Source organism: Lipotes vexillifer, unplaced genomic scaffold, assembly GCF_000442215.2.
Source record: "Lipotes vexillifer unplaced genomic scaffold, Lipotes_vexillifer_v1.1 scaffold469, whole genome shotgun sequence".
NCBI lineage: Eukaryota > Metazoa > Chordata > Mammalia > Artiodactyla > Lipotidae > Lipotes > Lipotes vexillifer.
Genome location: NW_006788006.1, coordinates 1,578,727 through 1,597,398, shown reverse-complemented (window position 1 = coordinate 1,597,398; position 18,672 = coordinate 1,578,727). Strand labels below are relative to the sequence as shown.

General features: G+C 44.8%; 1 protein-coding gene across 1 annotated transcript in view; it reads left to right on the top strand.

Moving 5' to 3' along the window:
* EPS15L1 (epidermal growth factor receptor pathway substrate 15 like 1) overlaps positions 1-18,672 on the top strand; it is a 95,377-nt gene that overhangs the window by 25,677 nt on the left and 51,028 nt on the right. Inside the window, exons 5-9 of the mRNA XM_007460989.1 lie at positions 91-186; positions 900-962; positions 8,335-8,460; positions 11,927-11,986; positions 15,918-16,151. Of these exons, the coding sequence (XP_007461051.1) occupies positions 91-186; positions 900-962; positions 8,335-8,460; positions 11,927-11,986; positions 15,918-16,151 (579 nt within the window). The remainder of the gene's footprint in view (positions 1-90; positions 187-899; positions 963-8,334; positions 8,461-11,926; positions 11,987-15,917; positions 16,152-18,672) is intronic.

Here is an 18,672-nt window from a genome sequence, read left to right as displayed (position 1 = left end):
CTTTCCCTAAAGCCCACTGCTGCAGACAGCTCTGCCACTGCCGCTGCCAGCTGGGTGGGGTTTACGCCTCCGCCTTTTTTGGATTTGCAGGGTTTCTATGTTGCACTGAGACTAGTGGCCTGTGCACAGAGCGGCCACGAAGTTACCTTGAGCAATCTGAATTTGAACATGCCGCCGCCTAAGTTTGTAAGTGTCAAAATCCTTCAAGTTCACGTGCTTCTAATATCATCTATTTATCTATCTCTCCATGTTTTCTCTCTCCCTCTTTTTAATTTTTTTTTAATTGCAGGGAAATTTACATAATCTAAAATTAACTGTTTAAAAATGAACAATTGGGTGACATTTAGTGCATTCACAATATTGTGTAACCATCACTTCTATCTGGTCCAGAATATTTTCGTCACCCCAAAAGAAAACTCTACACCCATTAAATAATCATTCCCTATTTCCCCCTCCCCCAACCCTTGGCAGCCACTAATCTGCTTTCTGTCTCTATGCGTTTGCCTGTTCTGGACATTTTATAGAGTCATACAGCTGGCTTCTTTCACTCAGCGTAATATTTTCAAGGTTCATCCACATTGTAGCATGTGTCAGTGCTTCATTCCTTTTTGTTGCTGAATAAGATTGCATTGTGTGGTCTACCCCATTTTGTTTATCCATTCGTCTGTTGGTGGACGTAATAATTCATGCACAAGGAATTGTTTGCACACCTGTTTTCAGTTCTTTTGGGTCTATACCTAGGAGTAGAATTGCTGAGTTATATGGTAATCCTGTGTTTAACTTTCTGAGGTTTTTCTCCTTTTTGAAAGCACTTTGAAATGTGTATCCTTATAGTGAACACATCCTCCAGTAGTAGAATTCTGTGCCAGCTACAGTGCAATGTATCTCTTTCTCCTCAGCACGACACCAGCAGCCCTTTGATGGTCACGCCGCCTTCTGCAGAGGCCCATTGGGCTGTGAGGGTAAGTGACCGGGGAAGGCGCCCCTTGGCTGTCTTTCACCTGCAGTCGTTTAGCCATTTATGACGTTCAGAACATTTCATAGGACAATTGTATCATCCACTCTGTTTCAGAGTGAGTATGCCACAGAAGTTGGACAAAATACTTTTCCAAATTAGAGTCTTTTCAAAGGCTATCTATCCCCTTTTCCTATAATTGGGTGTTGCCTACTAAGGCAGTTAGCTAAGTTTCAGATGTTGGACTCTGAAATGTTTACAGTTGAAATCTCGTATTTCTAGGTCATGTTCTGTGGTTTTGCTGCTTGGGTTGGATAATCAGGATAGAAGGAGAAATTGTGAGAACTCTCAAGCATGAAGACTTCCAGGATGTCTTCGTAGCTTTCTTCCTTATTTCCAGCCAGTTTATGCGTTATAATTCTTTCCTTTCTGTTTTGCTCCTGTTGCTTTTTGAAAAGCTTCTCTCAACAATGTGTTCTTTTTAAGACAGGATGTTGTGACTGTACAGCTGTGTTACTGCTCCTAGAAAGAAAAACGAGTGGTGTCTCCTAATAAGTGCGGAATATACTCCAGAAGGCAACTTGTGTATGGCTTGGAGACAGTCTCCCAGTAATAAGACCTCCTCCCAACTCACTGTGAGCGGGTTGTCACATTTCCTCACTTTTATCTGGTTTAAATACTGACATTAATAGCAGTCCTGCTATGAAGTAGACACCCCTCACCCACCCCCCAGCCCCAAGTGCTTTTTTGTCCCTTTTTATGGGGTTGGTGTGTTCCCTCCTTAAAAGGGTTTAGATGGGAGAGGTCCATGCAGGGACAGGGCAGGCAGAGGCCTCAGGTGACTGAGGGGTCAGGAAGTTGCCTTTGTGAGCAATCAAGCATGTTGCTGCAGTGCCGAAGGATTTCTTTCTCTGTAGTCCAGTTGCACGGCGCCTACTTTGAAAAGCAGCTGCTTTGTTGTGAAAATGGTGCCAAAGGGATCTTGTTATTCCTTGAACCGTTTCGGCCCCTTTCTGGCAGGAACTGTGTTGAGGCCTCAAGAGAAGAGCTGGCGGCTGAGGAGCCTGTGAGGCCTTGAAGAGGGGAGTTGGGGCAGGAATGGCACCGTGGTGGGGCAGAGAGCTTGCAGTCCATTCAGAGAAACGGTGACAAGTGTTAATGTTCTTTTCTGTGGTGGAAGTTCCTGGGCTTCCTGAAGCCTGAGCCGGCGAGTCTGACAGATCCAGGGAGAGTCCCACACTCCAGGCGGATGAAGGGAGTTGGGATTCTCAGTGCTTATTGTGACTCGAGTACACAGTGTCTGCTTGTGCTCTGATTTCAGTTTTTTCTCTCTTTTTTTTTTTTAAAATTGTGGTAAAATACACATAATATAAAGTTCACTATCTTTTTTTAAAAAATTATTTATTTTTATTTTTGGCTGTGTTGGGTCTTCGTTGCTGCACATGGGCTTTCTCTAGGTGAGGCAAGCAGGGGCTACTCTTCGTTACGGTGTGCGGGCTTCTCGTTGTCGTGGCTTCACTTGTTGCAGAGCATGGGCTTTAGAGTGCAGTCTCAGTAGTTGTGGCGCACGGGCTTAGTTGCTCCGCGGCATGTGGGATCTTCCCGGCCAGGGATCGAACCCGTGTCTCCCGCATTGGCAGGCGGATTCTTAACCACTGTGCCACCAGGGAAGCCCTGTATGTCTTGCTTGGAAGCCTGTCTGTTCAGATCCTCTGCCCATTTTGTAATCAGGTTGTTTTTTGATATTGAGTTGAATAAGTTCTTTGTGTATTTTTAGATATTAACCCCTTATCAGATAAATCATTTGTAAATCTCTTCTCCCATTCAGTAGGCTGCCTTTTCATTTTGTTGGTGGTTTTCTTTGCTGTGCAAAAGCTTTTAAGTTTAATTAGGTCCCATTTCTTTATTTTTGCTTTTGTTTCCTTTGCTTTAGGAGACAGATCCAAAAAAAATATTGCTATGATTTATGTCAAAGAGTGTTCTGCCTATGTTTTCTTCTAGGAGTTTTCTGGTTTCTGGTCTTACATTTAGGTCTTTAATCCATTTTGAGCTTATTTTTGTATGTGGTGTAAGAAAATGTTCTAATTTCATTCTTTCACATGTAGCTGTCCAGTTTTCCCAGTACCACTTATTGAAGACATTGTCGTTTCTCCATTGTCTATTTTTGTCTCCTTTGTCTTACATTAACTGACCATAAGTGCATAGGTTTATTTCTGGGCTCTCTGTTCTGTTCCATTGATCTTTGTGTCTGTTTTTTGTGCCAGTACTATACTGTTTTGATTACTGTAGTTTTGTAACATCAGTTAGGGAGCTTGATACCTCCAGCTCTGTTCTTTCTCAAGATTGTTTTGTCTATTTGGAGTCCTTTGTATTTAATACAAATTTTAAAACTATTTGTTCTCATTCTTTGAAAAATCTCATTGGTATTTTGATAGGGATTGCATTGAATCTGTAGATTGCCTTGGGTAGTATGGTCATTTTAACAATATTAATTCTTCCAATCCATGAGCACGATATATCTTTCCATCAGTTTGTGTTGTCTTCAGTTTCTTTCATCAGTGTCTTGCAGTTTTCTGAGTATAGATCTTTTACCTCCTTAGTTAGATTTATTCTTAGATATTTTATAGTTTTTGATGCAACTGTAAATGGGATTGTTTCTTTAATTTCTCTTTCTGATAGTTCGTTGTTAGTGTACAGAAATGCAACAGAATTCTGTATATGTTGTATCCTGCAACAAATTCATTGATGAGCTCTAGTATTTTTTTGGTGGTGTCTTGAGGATTTTCTATGTATAGTATCAGGTCATCTGCAAACAGGGACAGTTTTACTTCTTCCTTTCCAATTTGGATTCCTTTTATTTCTTGTCTGATTATTGCATCCAGGACTTCCAATACCATGTTAAAGAAAAGTAGCAAGAGTGGGGGCATCCTTGTTTTGTTCCTGATCTTAGAGGAAATGCTTTCAGCCTTTCACCATTGAGTATAATGTTTGCTGTGGGCTTATCATATATGGCCATTATTATGTTGAATTATGTGGCTTCTCTACCCATTTTCTGGAGAGTTTTTATCTCAAATGGATGTTGAATTTTCTCAAAAGCTTCTACTGCACTATTGAGATGATCATATGATTTTTATTCTTCAATTTGTTAATGTTGTGCTATTGATATTGAACCATCCTTGCATCCCTGGAATAAATTCCACTTGATCATGGTGTATGATCCTTTTAATGTATTGTTGAATTTGGTTTGCTAATATTTTATTGAGGATTTTTGCATCTATATTCATCAGTGATATTGGCCTGTAATTTTCTTTGTCTGGTTTTGGTATCAGGGTGATGCTGACCTTGTAGAATGAGTTTGGAAGCTTTCCTGCCTCTTAAATTTTTTGCAGTAGTTTGAGAAGGATAGGTGTTAACTCTTCTTTAAATGTTTCATAGAATTTGTCTGGTTCCTGGACTTTGTTGGGAGTTTTTAAAATCACTAATTCAGTTTCATTACTGGTAATCAGTCTGTTTACATTTTCTATTTCTTCCTAATTCAGTCTTGGGAGAGTATACATTTCTAGCAATTTATCCATGTCTTCTAAGTTTTCCAACTTGTTGGCATATAATTGTTCATAGTAATCCCCTATTACCCTTTGTATTTCTGTGGTGTCAATTATAATTTCTCCTGTTTTATTTCTGATTTTATTTATTTAGGCCCTTTTTTTTTTCCTTGATGAGTCTGGCTAAAGGCTTATCAATTTTGTTTATCTTTTCAAAGAACCGGCTCTTACTTTCATTGATCTTTTATATTGTCTTTTTGGTCTCTTTTTCATTTATTACTGCTTTGATCTTTATTATTTCCTTCCTTCTACTAACTTTGGGTTTTGTTTGTTTTTCCTTTTCTAGTATCTTTTGGTGTAAGGTTAGATTGTTTGAGATTTTTCTTGTTTCCTTAGGTAGGCTTGTAACACTGTAAACTCCCTCTTAGAACTGCTTTTGCTCTATACCATAGGTTTTTTAAAAAATATTTAAAATTTACTGGAATATAGTTGATTTACAATAGTATACCACAGAATTTGGATCACTTTGTTTCCATTTTCATTTGTCTCCAGGTATTTTTTGATTTTCTCTTTGATTTCTTCAGTGACCCATTGGTTGTTTAGTAACATATTGTTTAGAATGCATGTGTTTGTGTTTTTTGCAGTTTTTTGTCCTGTAGTTGATTTCTAGTCTCATACTGTTGTGGTCAGAAAGACTGATATGATTCCAGTCTTAAATTTATTGAGACTTGCTTTGTGCTGTAGTGTGTGAGCTGTCCTGGAGGATGTCCGATGTGCACTTGAATGTGTATTTTGCTGTTTGGGGATGGAATGTTCTATATATATCTATTAATTTCATCTGATCTAATGTATCACTTAAGGCCATTCTTTCCTTATTTATTTTCTGTTTAGATGATCTATTGATGTAAGTGGGGTGTTAAAATTCCCAATTATTATTGTATTACTGTCAGTTTTTCCCTTTATGTTAATATTTGCTTTAGGTATTTTGGTGCTTCTATGTTGGGTGCATATCTGTGTTTACAATTGTTATATCTTCTTGTTGGATTGACCCCTTTATCATTATGTAATGCCCTTCTTTGTCTTTTGTTACAGTCTGTGTTTTACAGTTATTTTGTCTGATGTAAATATTGCTACCCCAGCTTTCTTTTCATTTCCATTTGTGTGGAATATCTTTTTCCAACCCCTCACTTTCAGTCTGTGTGTGTCTTTAGATCTGAAGTCTCTTAAAGGCAGCATATAGATGGGTCTTGTTTTTTATCCATCCAGCCACTCCATGGTTTTTGATTGGAGCATTTAGTCCATTTACATTTAAAGTAGTCATTGATAGGTATGTACTTATTGCCATTTTGTTCATTGTTTTCAGTTCGTTTTGGTAGTTTTATTGTTGTTGTTCCTTTTTTTCTTTTTTTTAAATGCATGCTTTTCTAATTCTTGGTGGTGTTATTCCCATTTTAAAAAAATTAAATTTATTTGTTTATTTGTGGCTGTGTTGGGTCTTCCTTGCTGCACGTGGGCTTTCTCTAGTTGCAGCGAGCGGGGGCTACTCTTCGTTGTGGTGTGTGGGCTTCTCATTGTGGTGGCTTCTCCTGTTGTGGAGCACGGGCTTTAGGCACGTGGGCTTCAGTAGTTGTGGCTCATGGGCTCTAGAGCGCAGGCTCAGTAGTTGTGGCGCACGGGCTTAGTTGCTCCGTGGGGTGGGATCTTTCCCGGACCAGGGCTCAAACCCATGTCCCCTACATTGGCAGTCGGATTCTTAACCACTGCGCCAAGTCCGAGTTCCTTTTTTCTTCTGCTCTTTTCCCTTGTGATTTGGTGACTTTCTTTAGTGTTGTGTTTGGATGCTTTTCTCTTTTGTGTCTTTGTAGATCCATTATAGGTTTTTGGTTTGTGGTTACTGTGAGGTTCATGTATGACAACGTTTGCATAGGTGAGTATTTTAAGTTGATGCTCTCTTAGGTTTGAATGCATTCTAACAATCGTACATTTTTACTTCCCCTCACCACATTTTGTTTTTGACATCGTATTTTGCATCTTCTTATTTTGTGTTTTTCTTAACTACTTATTATAGAAATAGATGATTTTACTACTGGTCTTTTAACCTTCCTACTAGCTTTATAAGTGGTTAATCCCTACCTTTACTGTATGTTTGCCTTTACCAATGAGATATTTTTCCTTTCATAATTTTCTTGTTTCTAGTTGTGGCCTTTTCTTTTCCACTTAGAGAAATCTCTAACATTTCTCATAAGGCTTGTTTAGTGGTGCTGAACTCTTACTTTTGCTTGTCTGTAAAACTCTTTATTTATCCTTCAAATCTGAATGATAATCTTTCTGGGTAGAGAGTATTCTCGGTTGTAAGTGTTTTCTTTCAGCACTTTGAATATATTGTGCCTGTTCCTTCTGGCCTGTAAAATTTCTGCTGAAAAGTCAGCAGTTTTATGGGACTTTGCTTGTATGTAACTAGTTGCTTTTATGTTGTTGCTTTTAAGATTCTCTCTTTATCTTTAATTTTTGCCATTTTAATTATGATGCCTTGGTGTGGACCTCTTTGGATTCATCTTATTTGGAACTTTCTGTGCTTCCTGGACCTGGATATGTGTTTTCTTCCCCAGGTTACAGAAATTTTCAGCTCTTTCTTGAAATAAGCTCACTGTCCCTTTCTCTCTCTCTTCTCCTTCTGGGACCCTTATGATGTGAATGTTAGTATGCTTGAAGTTGTCCTAGAGGTCCATCTTAACCATTTTTAAGTGTATAGTTCAGTAGTGTTAGACACATTCACGTTGTTGTGTAATCATCACCACTGTCCATCTCTAGAATGTTTTCATCTTGCAGAATAAAACTCTGTCCCCATTAGACACTAACTTTCCATTCCCCCTCCCCCAACCCTTGGCACCCACCATGCTACTTTCTGTCTATTAATCTGAGTACTTTAGGGACCTCATGTAGGTGGAGTCATAGAGCATTTATCTTTTTGTAACTGACTTATTTCATTCTGCGTAATGCTTTTATGGTTCATCCATATTGTAGTGTGCATCAGTGTTTTATTCCTTTTAATGGCTGAATAATGTTCCATTGTGTGGATGGACCATTTTGTTTATCCACTGTTCCATTGTTCCATTGATGGACACTTGTCGAGAGTATTTTCCTAGGGCTCCCAGTGGCTCCAGCTTGTTGTCAGAGTGGTGAGAGGTTTGCCGTATCCTCACTTCTCCTTGCCACAGGCTTTATTTCCATAGGAGGGCAGACTGGAGGCCCCTGCCCAGACCCTCCTCACTGACAGCTCCCTTTACATGCTGCCCACATTTTGTATTTCAGAATGGTAGAGGCTGCTAGTCTGCATTGCAAACCCTGCCCAGCCCTTCACTCTGTTCCTGAGGAGCTTTATTATTTATTTATTTTTTATTGTCAGACACAGAGGACTTCTTATGCTTAAAGTTGATTTTGATAATTAGTTGCTTACATCTTTGGTTTATTTTTATATTTGGTTCTTTAGTTGTTTAAGTTCTATGGATTGATGTCCAGATTTAGTTCTTCGTTCTTTCATCTTTCTCATCCTAGTGAGCTAGGAGGTATGTAGGAATGACCTTGGTCTTCCAGGCATCGCCTGTGGCAGAGAGTGAAGCCCAGCTCCTCTCTCCCCTGTTGACCTTGGCCACCAGATCCATAGTCACCAGAGGGCTGTATCCTTCTGGCTAGAGTTCACTCTGGAAGTGCAGTAGGACAGTCCTGTACTCTTAGGTGAGCCCAGCGCTGTGTCCTTGCCCATTTTCAATCAGCTTCAGGCCAGGGCTCATTTTGGACTCGCACACTTTTTCACTCAGGCTGTTTCTTTCCAACTAGGTAGAAGAAAAGGCAAAATTTGATGGAATTTTTGAAAGCCTCTTACCCATCAGTGGTTTGCTTTCTGGAGACAAAGTCAAGCCAGTCCTCATGAACTCAAAGCTGCCTCTTGATGTCCTGGGTAGGGTAAGTGGTTCTCTCACACCGGGCACTGCTGCTGAATCCAGTCAGCCCCATGCTCACCCCCGACGGACACTTCGAGGCCTTGCTGCACAGCCATGCAATGTTGGGTTTCATAAGAGCCAACATGGGTGGAGCAATTGCTGCAGTTGGGCTGGCTTGGGGCCTCACAGGGTGCAGCTCACAGAAGCTCCCCAGCACACATGGGGAGCAGCCTGAGAAATGCACTCACTACCCAGGGCTTGGGGCAGGCAGAGCTGGGACTCAAACCCAGACTGTGATTTCCCACTCTGCCTTGTGCTTCTAGGGGAAGAGTATGGGCATATATGTCTGTATTTCTTTTCTTTTTTTTTTTTTTTTTCCTGCCTATGAACCTAAGGTAAAGGTACTTTCAATTCTGCTGCAAGTTTAGATAACATTTTATGCATTCCCCCCATTTTTATTAAAAAAAGAAGCCTCAGTTTTGTTCCTATTAAATACAAGTTTTTTAGATACAGGTTTCTAAACCAGACTGTTTTCCTTCTAATGGGTTTGCGTTATGGCCCCTCATGTTTGGTCTGTGCACAAAGCCCAGTTCTGCATGGCTATCTCTGTGCTGAGTTTCCCGCTCTGGGTCGAGAGGGGATGGATGTTGTCATCTCTCTGGATGGAATTGCTGATGTGGCAGGTGCAGACCTAGAGCAGGAGAGTGGAGCATGGTCCCTGCTGCCCCAGGCCACGCCTGTGGGTCTGGCTCATGACGTTTGGTAGAACCATGGGGAAAGGTGCAAATTCCTACCCACTTGGATTCACCTAATAATTTTCCTGTTTGAATATCACTTTTGCAGATACTGGCCCATTTGATAGGATCCAGATAGGACTTTGTTTTGAAATGAGGCCACTAAGAAAGGGGATCTCACAGATCCCTTTGTCTTCTTTTTGGCTGTGGTGTGGTGTAGACGGAGGCCTATGATGGGGACCCACGCTGATCACCAGTGGTCTTTATGAGGCAGGATGGGGTGATCTGCTCCTGCACAGTGTGACAGTTCTTCAAAATACCTGAAAGTTGGGTGTAGTAATGTTGTAGAGCCAAATCCTGAACAAGACAAAGAGATCAACAGAGGTGGAGTGTGCTTTATTAGAAAGGGAGCTACGGCTAGGAAGGGTGGGTTCTGCAGATCTTCTACCTTGGCTCCAGGTCTTGTCCACAGGGGTCACTTCTCATCTGCTCCTCTCTCGGTCTCTCCCTCCCTCCAAGCATCAACCCACACGTGCACCCGTTCACACATGCATGCATCTGTATGCATGCATCCATGTCCATGCACCCATCCATCCACGCATGCATCCACATTCACGCACCCATCCATGCATGCGTGCATTCACACCCATGCATGCACCCGTGTCCATGCACCCATCCATCTGTGCATGTATGCATCAGTGCACTCAGGCATCCATCCTTGGATCTGTGCACACACTCATTCACCTGTGCATTCCTGCACCCACGCATTATGCATCCATTTAGTCATTCAGAAGAAGCATTTTTCGGAGTCTGCTCTGGGCCACCTTTGTACTGAGCACTGGGAAAATGGGGATGAAATTAAGTACAGTCCAGGAGATCAAATAAGTAAGTAATAGTTAAGATCTTAGTATTTATTGAGGGCTTAGTATGTGCTAGATCCTATTCTAGCGCTTTGCAGGAATGAAGTCACCAAGTACTTGCAACTACTTTGTTATGGATGGTGTCACTTCCATTTTCCATGTGAGGAAATGGGGGTCCTTCAGAGTGGCTGGTTAGTCGCTCAGGGTTGCATGGAGAAGGGAATGAGGTCCTGGTGGTCCCCAGAGCCTGCACTCTTCCCTGGTGCTCCCCACCCCCCCACAACCATTGCCTCCCTGATAATCATGGTTCTGCTTGCTGGGGACAGTGGTAGAAGGGGAGGTTCCCGACCCGCCAGAGCAGAGGGGTACAGGGCAGGCAGGGAAGGCTGCCTAGAGTAGCTGCCCCTGGGTTATAGCCTTTAGAGGGAAGGAACAGGTGGCAGATGACGGGTTGAGAAGGCCGGGCACAAGACAGCATGAGCAGAGGCAGCCTGGCACGCTGAGTACGGCTGATATTCTCACCAGGCGGTTCTACCCCCGGGGGATGTTGAGCAGTACCTGGAGACATTTTTGGTTGTCCCACCTGGGTTGGATGTTACTGATATCAGGTAGGTTGAGGTCATGGTTGCTTCTCAGTGTCCTGTAATGCACAGGATGTCCCACCACAGAGATGATCTGGCCCCGAATATCAGTGGTGCTGTGGCAGGGGAGGACTGTGGAGTCAGGAAGGCCTGTATGTGCCATATTTTTGGGAACATTAGTCTTCTGAGATTCTGCTTCTTAAATTGAGACCAAAGACATAAAACACTCAGCCGGGTGCCAGACACCTTTAAAAGGGCATCCATATGCTTGAGGGGACTGCGAACAATTTGAAGTCCCTAGAGATCAAGGTGGAGTCCCAGGAGACTGGGCTGGGGTTGAGGGACCAGCTAAGGGCACAGTGGTCTCTATGTGCACAGGGTCTGGATGCCGTCAGCAGGGTGAGGTGGGGTGAGAGTGCATTCTAGAGCAGGTCCTGTGGTTACCTTGGGTACAGGACTAGAGGCAGGGAGGCCAGCTGGAAGCTCTGGCCTCTGTGGAGTGTTGGAGAGGCCCAAGCCAAGGACACAGCAGCAGGGGGTGAAGAGGAGGGTCCAGATGTGAGAAACATCCCTGGGCTGAAGATCCTAGTGATTGATTGAGGGGGCAGGTACCAGCATATGTAGCATCTCAGATGGACCCTGGGCTTCTGCCTGGCTCTGGGCACTGGTGCCATGTGTAGCACTGTCCAAGTCAGACAGGCTGCTGGTCCTGGAGGGCTGACTTGGGTCAGGAAGCTAGTGCCTTGGTTGTACTTTAGAAAACCCAGCACACAGCCTTTGATCCATACCTGCCTTGTCTTTCAGGATGCTAGGTCGGCCTGGCATATTTTGTGGGATCTTTCTCACCATCCACTGATAGGGGAGAGGAGACAAGATCCCACAGACCTACTCAAATGCATTCCCGTGGCCCTGCCGTGAATGGGGGCAGGGGCTAGATGTGTGTGTGTCTGTGTGTGTGTGTGTGAGTCAGTGGGGGCGGGAAGGCGGGCTTGTGTTCAGAGCAACACCTGCACCAAAACCAAAGAATCTAAAAATCAGGGTGGACGTGATTATAATCATGATCATTTGTTAGAGAAAATGAATGTTAATATGGTGGAAAGGATCTTGGAATTGACAGTATGATGGTTTTTCAGAGAACCTACAGACTGGTTCTTAAATGCATTTTGATTGCCTTGTCTTAGCCCTGGTGTGCAGTCAAAATCTGAGTTCTGGTGGGCATGCGTGCTGCCACACAGGCCCTTCCTCCCAGCAGTAACCCTTGGTAGCCCTTGGTGCCACCGCCTGCTAAGCCTTGCTGCTCCCTTCCCTTGCAGGTCTGGGACCTCAGTGACATCGACAAGGACGGGCACCTGGACAGAGATGAGTTTGCTGTGGTAGGCGCCTGCTGTGCCTCTCCTCTCCCACTCTGCTGAGGAAGCAGATGTGCAGCTCATGTGGGGGTTTCTTGTTTAATTTTTTAAATGTTTATTTTGACATAATTTGGGTGTAATTTGACAGAGAATTCTTTCGAATCTTCACTCAGATTCCCCGGTGTTGCTGTTTTACTACACTGTTTTATCCTTTTCCCTCTCTCCCTCCTTCTCTCTCATTTGCATATGAATGTATACATGGATATGTATACACAATTTTCCCTTTGAACCATTTGAAGGAAGTTTCAGACATGGGCCTTTTCATCCTGAAATACTCCAGTGTCTGTATCCCCACACCAGAGAATTCTCTTACATAACTGCTGTCCAATTCAAAATCAGGAAATTGACATTGTCTAATTTATTACAGTATCTATTATGATAGTTTATATCATATATGTTATATATTAGTATATCTATTATTGTATTAATCTATTATCTAATCTAAGGATATTATTCACATTTTGCCAATTGTTCCCAAAATGTCCTTTATAGTGAAAGAGACTACAGCCTTGTGTTCTTTTTTTTTTTTGCGCGGGACGCAGGTCTCTCACTGCTGTGGCCTCTCCCGTTACGGAGCACAGGCTCCGGACGCGCAGCTCAGCGGCCATGGCTCACGGGTTTTTTTTTTTGCGCGGGACGCAGGTCTCTCACTGCTGTGGCCTCTCCCGTTACGGAGCACAGGCTCCGGACGCGCAGGCTCAGCGGCCATGGCTCACGGGCCTAGCTGCTCCGTGGCACGTGGGATCTTCCCGGACCGGGACACAAACCCGTGTCCCCTGCATTGGCAGGCGGACTCTCAACCACTGCGCCAACCAGGGAAGCCCCAGCCTCGTGTTCTTATAATCTGGATCAGCTCCTGCATCTGTCTTTGTGTTTCATGGCCATGTGGGCATTTTTAAGGCCAGTGGTTTGTAGCGTCTCCCTCGGAGCAGGGTTGTCTGCTGTTTCCTGATGATGATCCAGGCAATGCACTTTTGTGTGGCAGGTCCCCACCGAGGTGATGCTTGTTCTCCCCAGGGCACATGACATCGATAGGACATGTGATGTCTTACTACCTTGATGTCAACCTTGACCCGACCTTGATCAACGTCGGGGTGGAGGCTTCAGGATTCTCTCTTTTCCTTTGTGCTCAATCTTTCATGAGAGACACGTGGAGACTGAATACCCTGTTACCCCTACAACTCTCACCTGCTAGTTCTTGCATCCTCCCAGGAGTCTCACCTGAATCAGTCAGGTTTCTGGTAGTTGCCAGATGATGATTTTCTAATTCTGTCATTCCTTGCACATTTTCTAGCTGGCCTTCTACTTGAAGGAACTTGTTCATATCAGAGTGGACTTATGGATGTGTCCTCTGTTCTCTGTTCCATGGTTTATAATCCTTTACTGGCATGATTTATTTTGCCCAGTGGGAGTTCCTCCCAGCTGACTCCTTTGTCATTTGGTCGCATCATATCATTCTTGAGCATTTGCTTACTTTTGGCATGATAGGATTTTCCTGGCTCTTCCTGTACATCCCTTCTCTCAGCTGCATCATCAGCCATTTTTCCAGGGACCCCCAGTTCCTTATAGTGGAGAATGGTATTAGAAACCAGGATCTGGGCACTGGGGTGTTCAGTGCCCCTGGGATGCCACTGCTTCCAGGCCTTCTCAGCAGACAGAGCTGGGAAGTAGGCATATGTGTAGACATGCCCACCAGGTGCCCTAGCAGCCTGCCGTCTACTTCCACATCTGCTTCTGTTCATGCCAGAGCCCTGACACTCCCACCCTCTTCTCCTTTTAGCAGCAGTGCTAGATCTATGTGAGGACTGGGGCTCTTCTGTCCTATGGGCTGCCTTCCCATTCAGCTGCCCTCCCTCCACACCCCCGTAGCTCACCATTCACCTCTCCCAGCTGCCTGCTGCACTGACTTTGCCTGGCTCTCGCCTCCCCACCCTGGGCCCACGTCATTCTGTCCCTCTTTTTCTTTCTCCCTTCCCCTCTCCTTCCTCACATCTTTGGTCCTTCTCTCCTGTTCATGAGATTTATTCACTCATCTCATTCTGTTAAATCTCAAAGTAGAATAAAGTAGCCCCTTGTAGTTAAGGACAGTGCTCTAATAAACAGTAATAAGGTTCAAGCAGAAAAAAAAAAAAGCTGGGAATTCCTAAGTCATAGAAAACGATGAACTATATCAATATCCCTAAGATACATCTTCTGTTTTAGGGATTTTAAATGTCTTTAAAATGTGATTTTACAACATACAAATGAATGAAAGCTTATTATTATCTTACTATACAATGGTGTAAAGCCTTTGAGATTTTAAACTTCTAGGTTAAATTTAAGCCATCTGCCAAGGAAATTATAAATCTCTCTTACAATTCCACTCATAATCCCTCACACCCCATAGTACTCAGTTGTGTTTTTTTCCCCCACACATCAACTCTGTTTTGCCTTTTTTACTTTGAGCATTTTCCACGTTTCTCCATCATCCTGTTCTTTTCACTAGCTGTCCATGATTATTTTTTTTATTGTGGTAAAATACGCATAACAAAATTTACCGCATAACAAAATTTACTATCATAACCATTTTTATTTAGTTTTAAAAATATTTATTTGGCTGTGCGTAGTCTTAGTTGCGGCACGTGGGATCTTCATTGCCGCGTGTGGGATCTTCGTTGTGTCACGTGGGATCCTTTTAGTTGCGGCATGTGGGATCTAATTCCCTGACCAGGGATTGAACCCCGGCCCCCTGCATTGGGAGCATGGAGTCTTAACCACTGGACCACCGGGGAAGTCCCATCATAACCATTTTTAAGTGTACGGTTCAGTGGTATTAATACATTCACATGGTTGTGCAACCATCACCACCATCCATCCCCAGAACTCTTTTTACCTTGCAAAGCTAAACCTCCGTCCCCATGAAACACTAACTCCCCATCCCGCCTCCCCCAAGTCCCTCATTATTTGTTTTTATATTTCTTTTGACGGTATTTGACTTCAGGTGTTAGTTAGTATCATTGAACTGCCTTTGGGGTGGGCTCCAGGAAGGGGTGATTGGCCTGGAGTGAACCCAGGAACACGCCTCTCTCCTCATAGCCTCATGAGCCCTGAATTTCTACTTTTGTTTTTATCATTTCTCATCATTTCAGCCAAGATTTATATTCTTTTATAAGTGAGTCTTAGAGTTGTGTCATTTTGTGTTTCTTTTCATCACTAGCTGAGTTTGGCGTTTAGTACAGTTTTTAAGTGACTGTAAATTTTTACCTGTGTTAATGATCTGTTGGTAGCAACTTAAAGACTAGTTTGAAGTGGAGGGGGCGGTTGTCATTTCGGTTTGGTTTTGTTACTTTTTAAAACAGACTTTTCAATCCTTGTTTTAGACAAAGTTTATTTTCCCCTGCCTACCTCGAGCAGGAGAGCCACCTGTCCATCCTTAGCACACACACCCTTTTGGGTAGTTTTCTGTCTCCTGGATATCTTGAAGTACATGCAGCTCTCATGGTGTGTCTTTTTTTCCCCTTCCAGTTTTCTCGAGATGTAATTGACAGACAGCACTATATAGGTTTAAGGTGTACTATCATGGTGAGTCTGTAGTCTTCCACATTCCATTACTTTGAAAGTCGTCAGACCTGGAGACAGTGGCCTTGCTGTGTGGCGAAGGGACATGTGTGGAGTCTGGCATGATTGTATTCCTTTTGTACTCATTTCAGTCTCTCATGATTAAACATATGTCTTAGAAAATTATGCATTGGCAGTGTAGCTCATCAGAAAGGTTGATTTTTACTGTGTTCCATTTGGAAGCAACCTCAAAAAGAGCAGTCTTCATCACATCACTGTAGCCCCTGAAAGAGCTGCCCTCTGCCCACGCTGGCCCTGGGCCTCGCCACCTGAACGCCGTTCTCTTTTGTGCTCACAGGCCATGCACTTGGTGTACCGAGCTCTCGAGAAGGAGCCTGTGCCCTCCGCCCTGCCCCCATCCCTCATCCCACCGTCCAAGAGGAAGAAGACAGTGTTCCCGGGAGCTGTGCCTGTCCTGCCTGCCAGCCCCCCACCGAAAGACAGCCTCCGCTCCACGCCTTCGCATGGCAGCGTCAGCAGCCTGAACAGCACTGGAAGCCTGTCTCCTAAGCACAGTATCAAGCAAACACAGGTACGGTGCCCTCTGCATGCGTGGCCACGTCTTTGAGCAGCTGTTTGCACTGCTGTGTAGAGTGCCAGCAAGATGTTTCTCAGCAGCAAGTAGTTCGTGACCCGAGAAGGGTAAAGTCTGTAATTAAATTAAATCTTTACAATAGGTGTCTTAGTCCTCTCTGGCTGCTCTAACAATGCTGTAGACTGGATGGCTTCTAAACAGCTGATATTTATTTCTCACAGTTCTGGAAGGTGGAAGTCCAAGATCAAGGTGCCGACAGATTCGGTGTTTGGTGGGGCAATTCCTGGTTCACAGGTGGCCGTCCTCTTGCTGGGTCCTCACATGGCGGAAGGGCCATGGAAGCTCTCCGGGGTCTCTTTTATAAGGGCACTAATCCCATTCGTGAGGGCTCTGTCCTCACGACCTGATCACCTCCCAAAGGCCCCACTTCCTAATACCATCACAGTGGGGCTTAGGACTTCCAGCGTATGAATTGAGGGGAGCGGGGGGACACAAACATTCAGACCATAGCAACAGGGATTCAGAATTAAGTTTCTCATTCACTTACACATAAATACCGCCTTTCCCCAAGCACACCCAGCACTACTCACCCCTCTGCCCCTCCTGCCTCGGGCAGACCCTCTGCTGGGAGGGCGCGTCCCCAGATTGCATACTGAGGCACCTGGCGGCGTGAGGCCTCTGCTCACGGGGCACCTCATCTGGGGAGCCTGGTGTGACCACACCCTGGACCAGCCACCCTCTACCTGCTCTCTTCTAGATTTCCCACAGCTGGCCTGTTATGTGGTTAATTATGTATCATCTGTCCAGTCCCCCCCGCCAACCCCCCGCCATTAGCTTCATGAGACCAGAGTTCGTTCTTGGTTATAATCTCAGCATCTAGAAGAATCTCTGGTACTCTGATGCTCATTAAAAATATGTTGAGTAATCAGGTAATTAAGGGAGGTATCCATCTCGTGTTAGGAAGACAGGAGGGGGCTCTAGCTCTCCATGTGGCAGTATCTTATATGTCAAAAAAGACGTTTCTTGTTCTGGCAAAGGCAGCATCATAATGGGCTCTTTATAAAAGGGCACCTTGGAGATTGTCTAAAACGTGCAAGGACGTGAGTTACATGTGGAATCATGCTTTAGTTTCTGCCTCATTTGTGGTTTCAAAGGCAAAGCAATGAGTTGTGACAAGAAGGCCAGCCAGCACCCCATGCAAGTTTGGAATAGGGTAAAAATGAAAACGAGAAAGGCATAATGAGACAGTAATTTCTCTTGATAGTGACATAATTTTAAAGTTAAATATTCGACTTGCAAGGCTCATTTTCAGGGACCTTATCACATCCTAGAGTTAAAAAAAAGAGATCAGAGAGGGTCGATGAGGCTTGGTCATAGGGGCTAACACAACTCCCCTCACCACTCTGGCCAGTTGGAGAGGCGTGGCTTCCGGTTGGTGAGTTGTATGCGGCTCTCTGTGAAGGAGCCCAGCCTCAGATGGCCCAGCCTGGGCACCTTTACCAGCTCACCAGCCGTGCCCGGCACTTCCTGGGGGTGCTGCAGTGACTGTGTGATGGGCCCCTGCCCTCTGTGGGGAGACAGATGATAAGCAAATTGGTAAACTAAGGAAGGCCCACCAGTCGTGAGAAAGCAGAGCAGGGCCTGGCCTGGAAGTGTTGGGGTGAGGAGGGGGGCGTGCTCCCACAGGTGGGGCCAGCTGGCAGGCTACTGCTGCTGCGGTGACATCTGAGCTAACACCTGAATGATAAGCCATCTGAGGACTAGTGCATGGCAAGGCTCTGAAGTGGAAACGCTCCGTGTGTCCTTGAAACCGGAAAAAGGCTGAGGCAGGGTGAGCCAGGGGATGGTGAGATGGAGTCAGAGAAGTGGGGCTGAGGCCAGCTACTTAGACCTACATGAGCTGCTGTGTTTCAAGACCCAACACCTTGAGTCTGCAGAATTCTTGCTGAAAGCTCTTAAGTACTAGGTTAGGCTAGATGGGGTATGTTTTACTGACAAGGAAGCAGGCAGGGCCTAAGTTGTTGTTGGGTGCAGGCCAGCCAGCCTCATAATACCACCCCCTGGTGATCTGGCAGCTCTCCCCAGATCCCAGGAGCATGCTGCTGACCCCCCTGACTAGACCAGTTGTACTAGTGGCCGCTACTGGGGGTCACAGGTGGGGGTGTCTTTGTCCTCTTGGAAGAGGGGCAGTTGGTGGAATTGCAGACATGAGAATGGGCATTTCTGTGGACCCACAAGTTCCATGCTTTCCCCTCCCCCACTTTCCTCATCCCCAGGGCAGCAACACCCTACCTGGGGCCCCCAGAAGGCCGCCCAGTCCAGCTCTCGTGGCCATATGTGAGGGGAAGCCCCTTCCAGCCACCAGGGTCTGTTCCCATTGACTAGAGGCCTACAGCTGCTAAGCTGACCTTAAACCCAGCCCTTTCCAGGAGACCCAGCTCCAAGGGGGAGATTGTTCAGTGTTGGATTTTTAGCTAAGTAGGCATCGGATTCTTGCTGCTGACATACCCTGAGACCC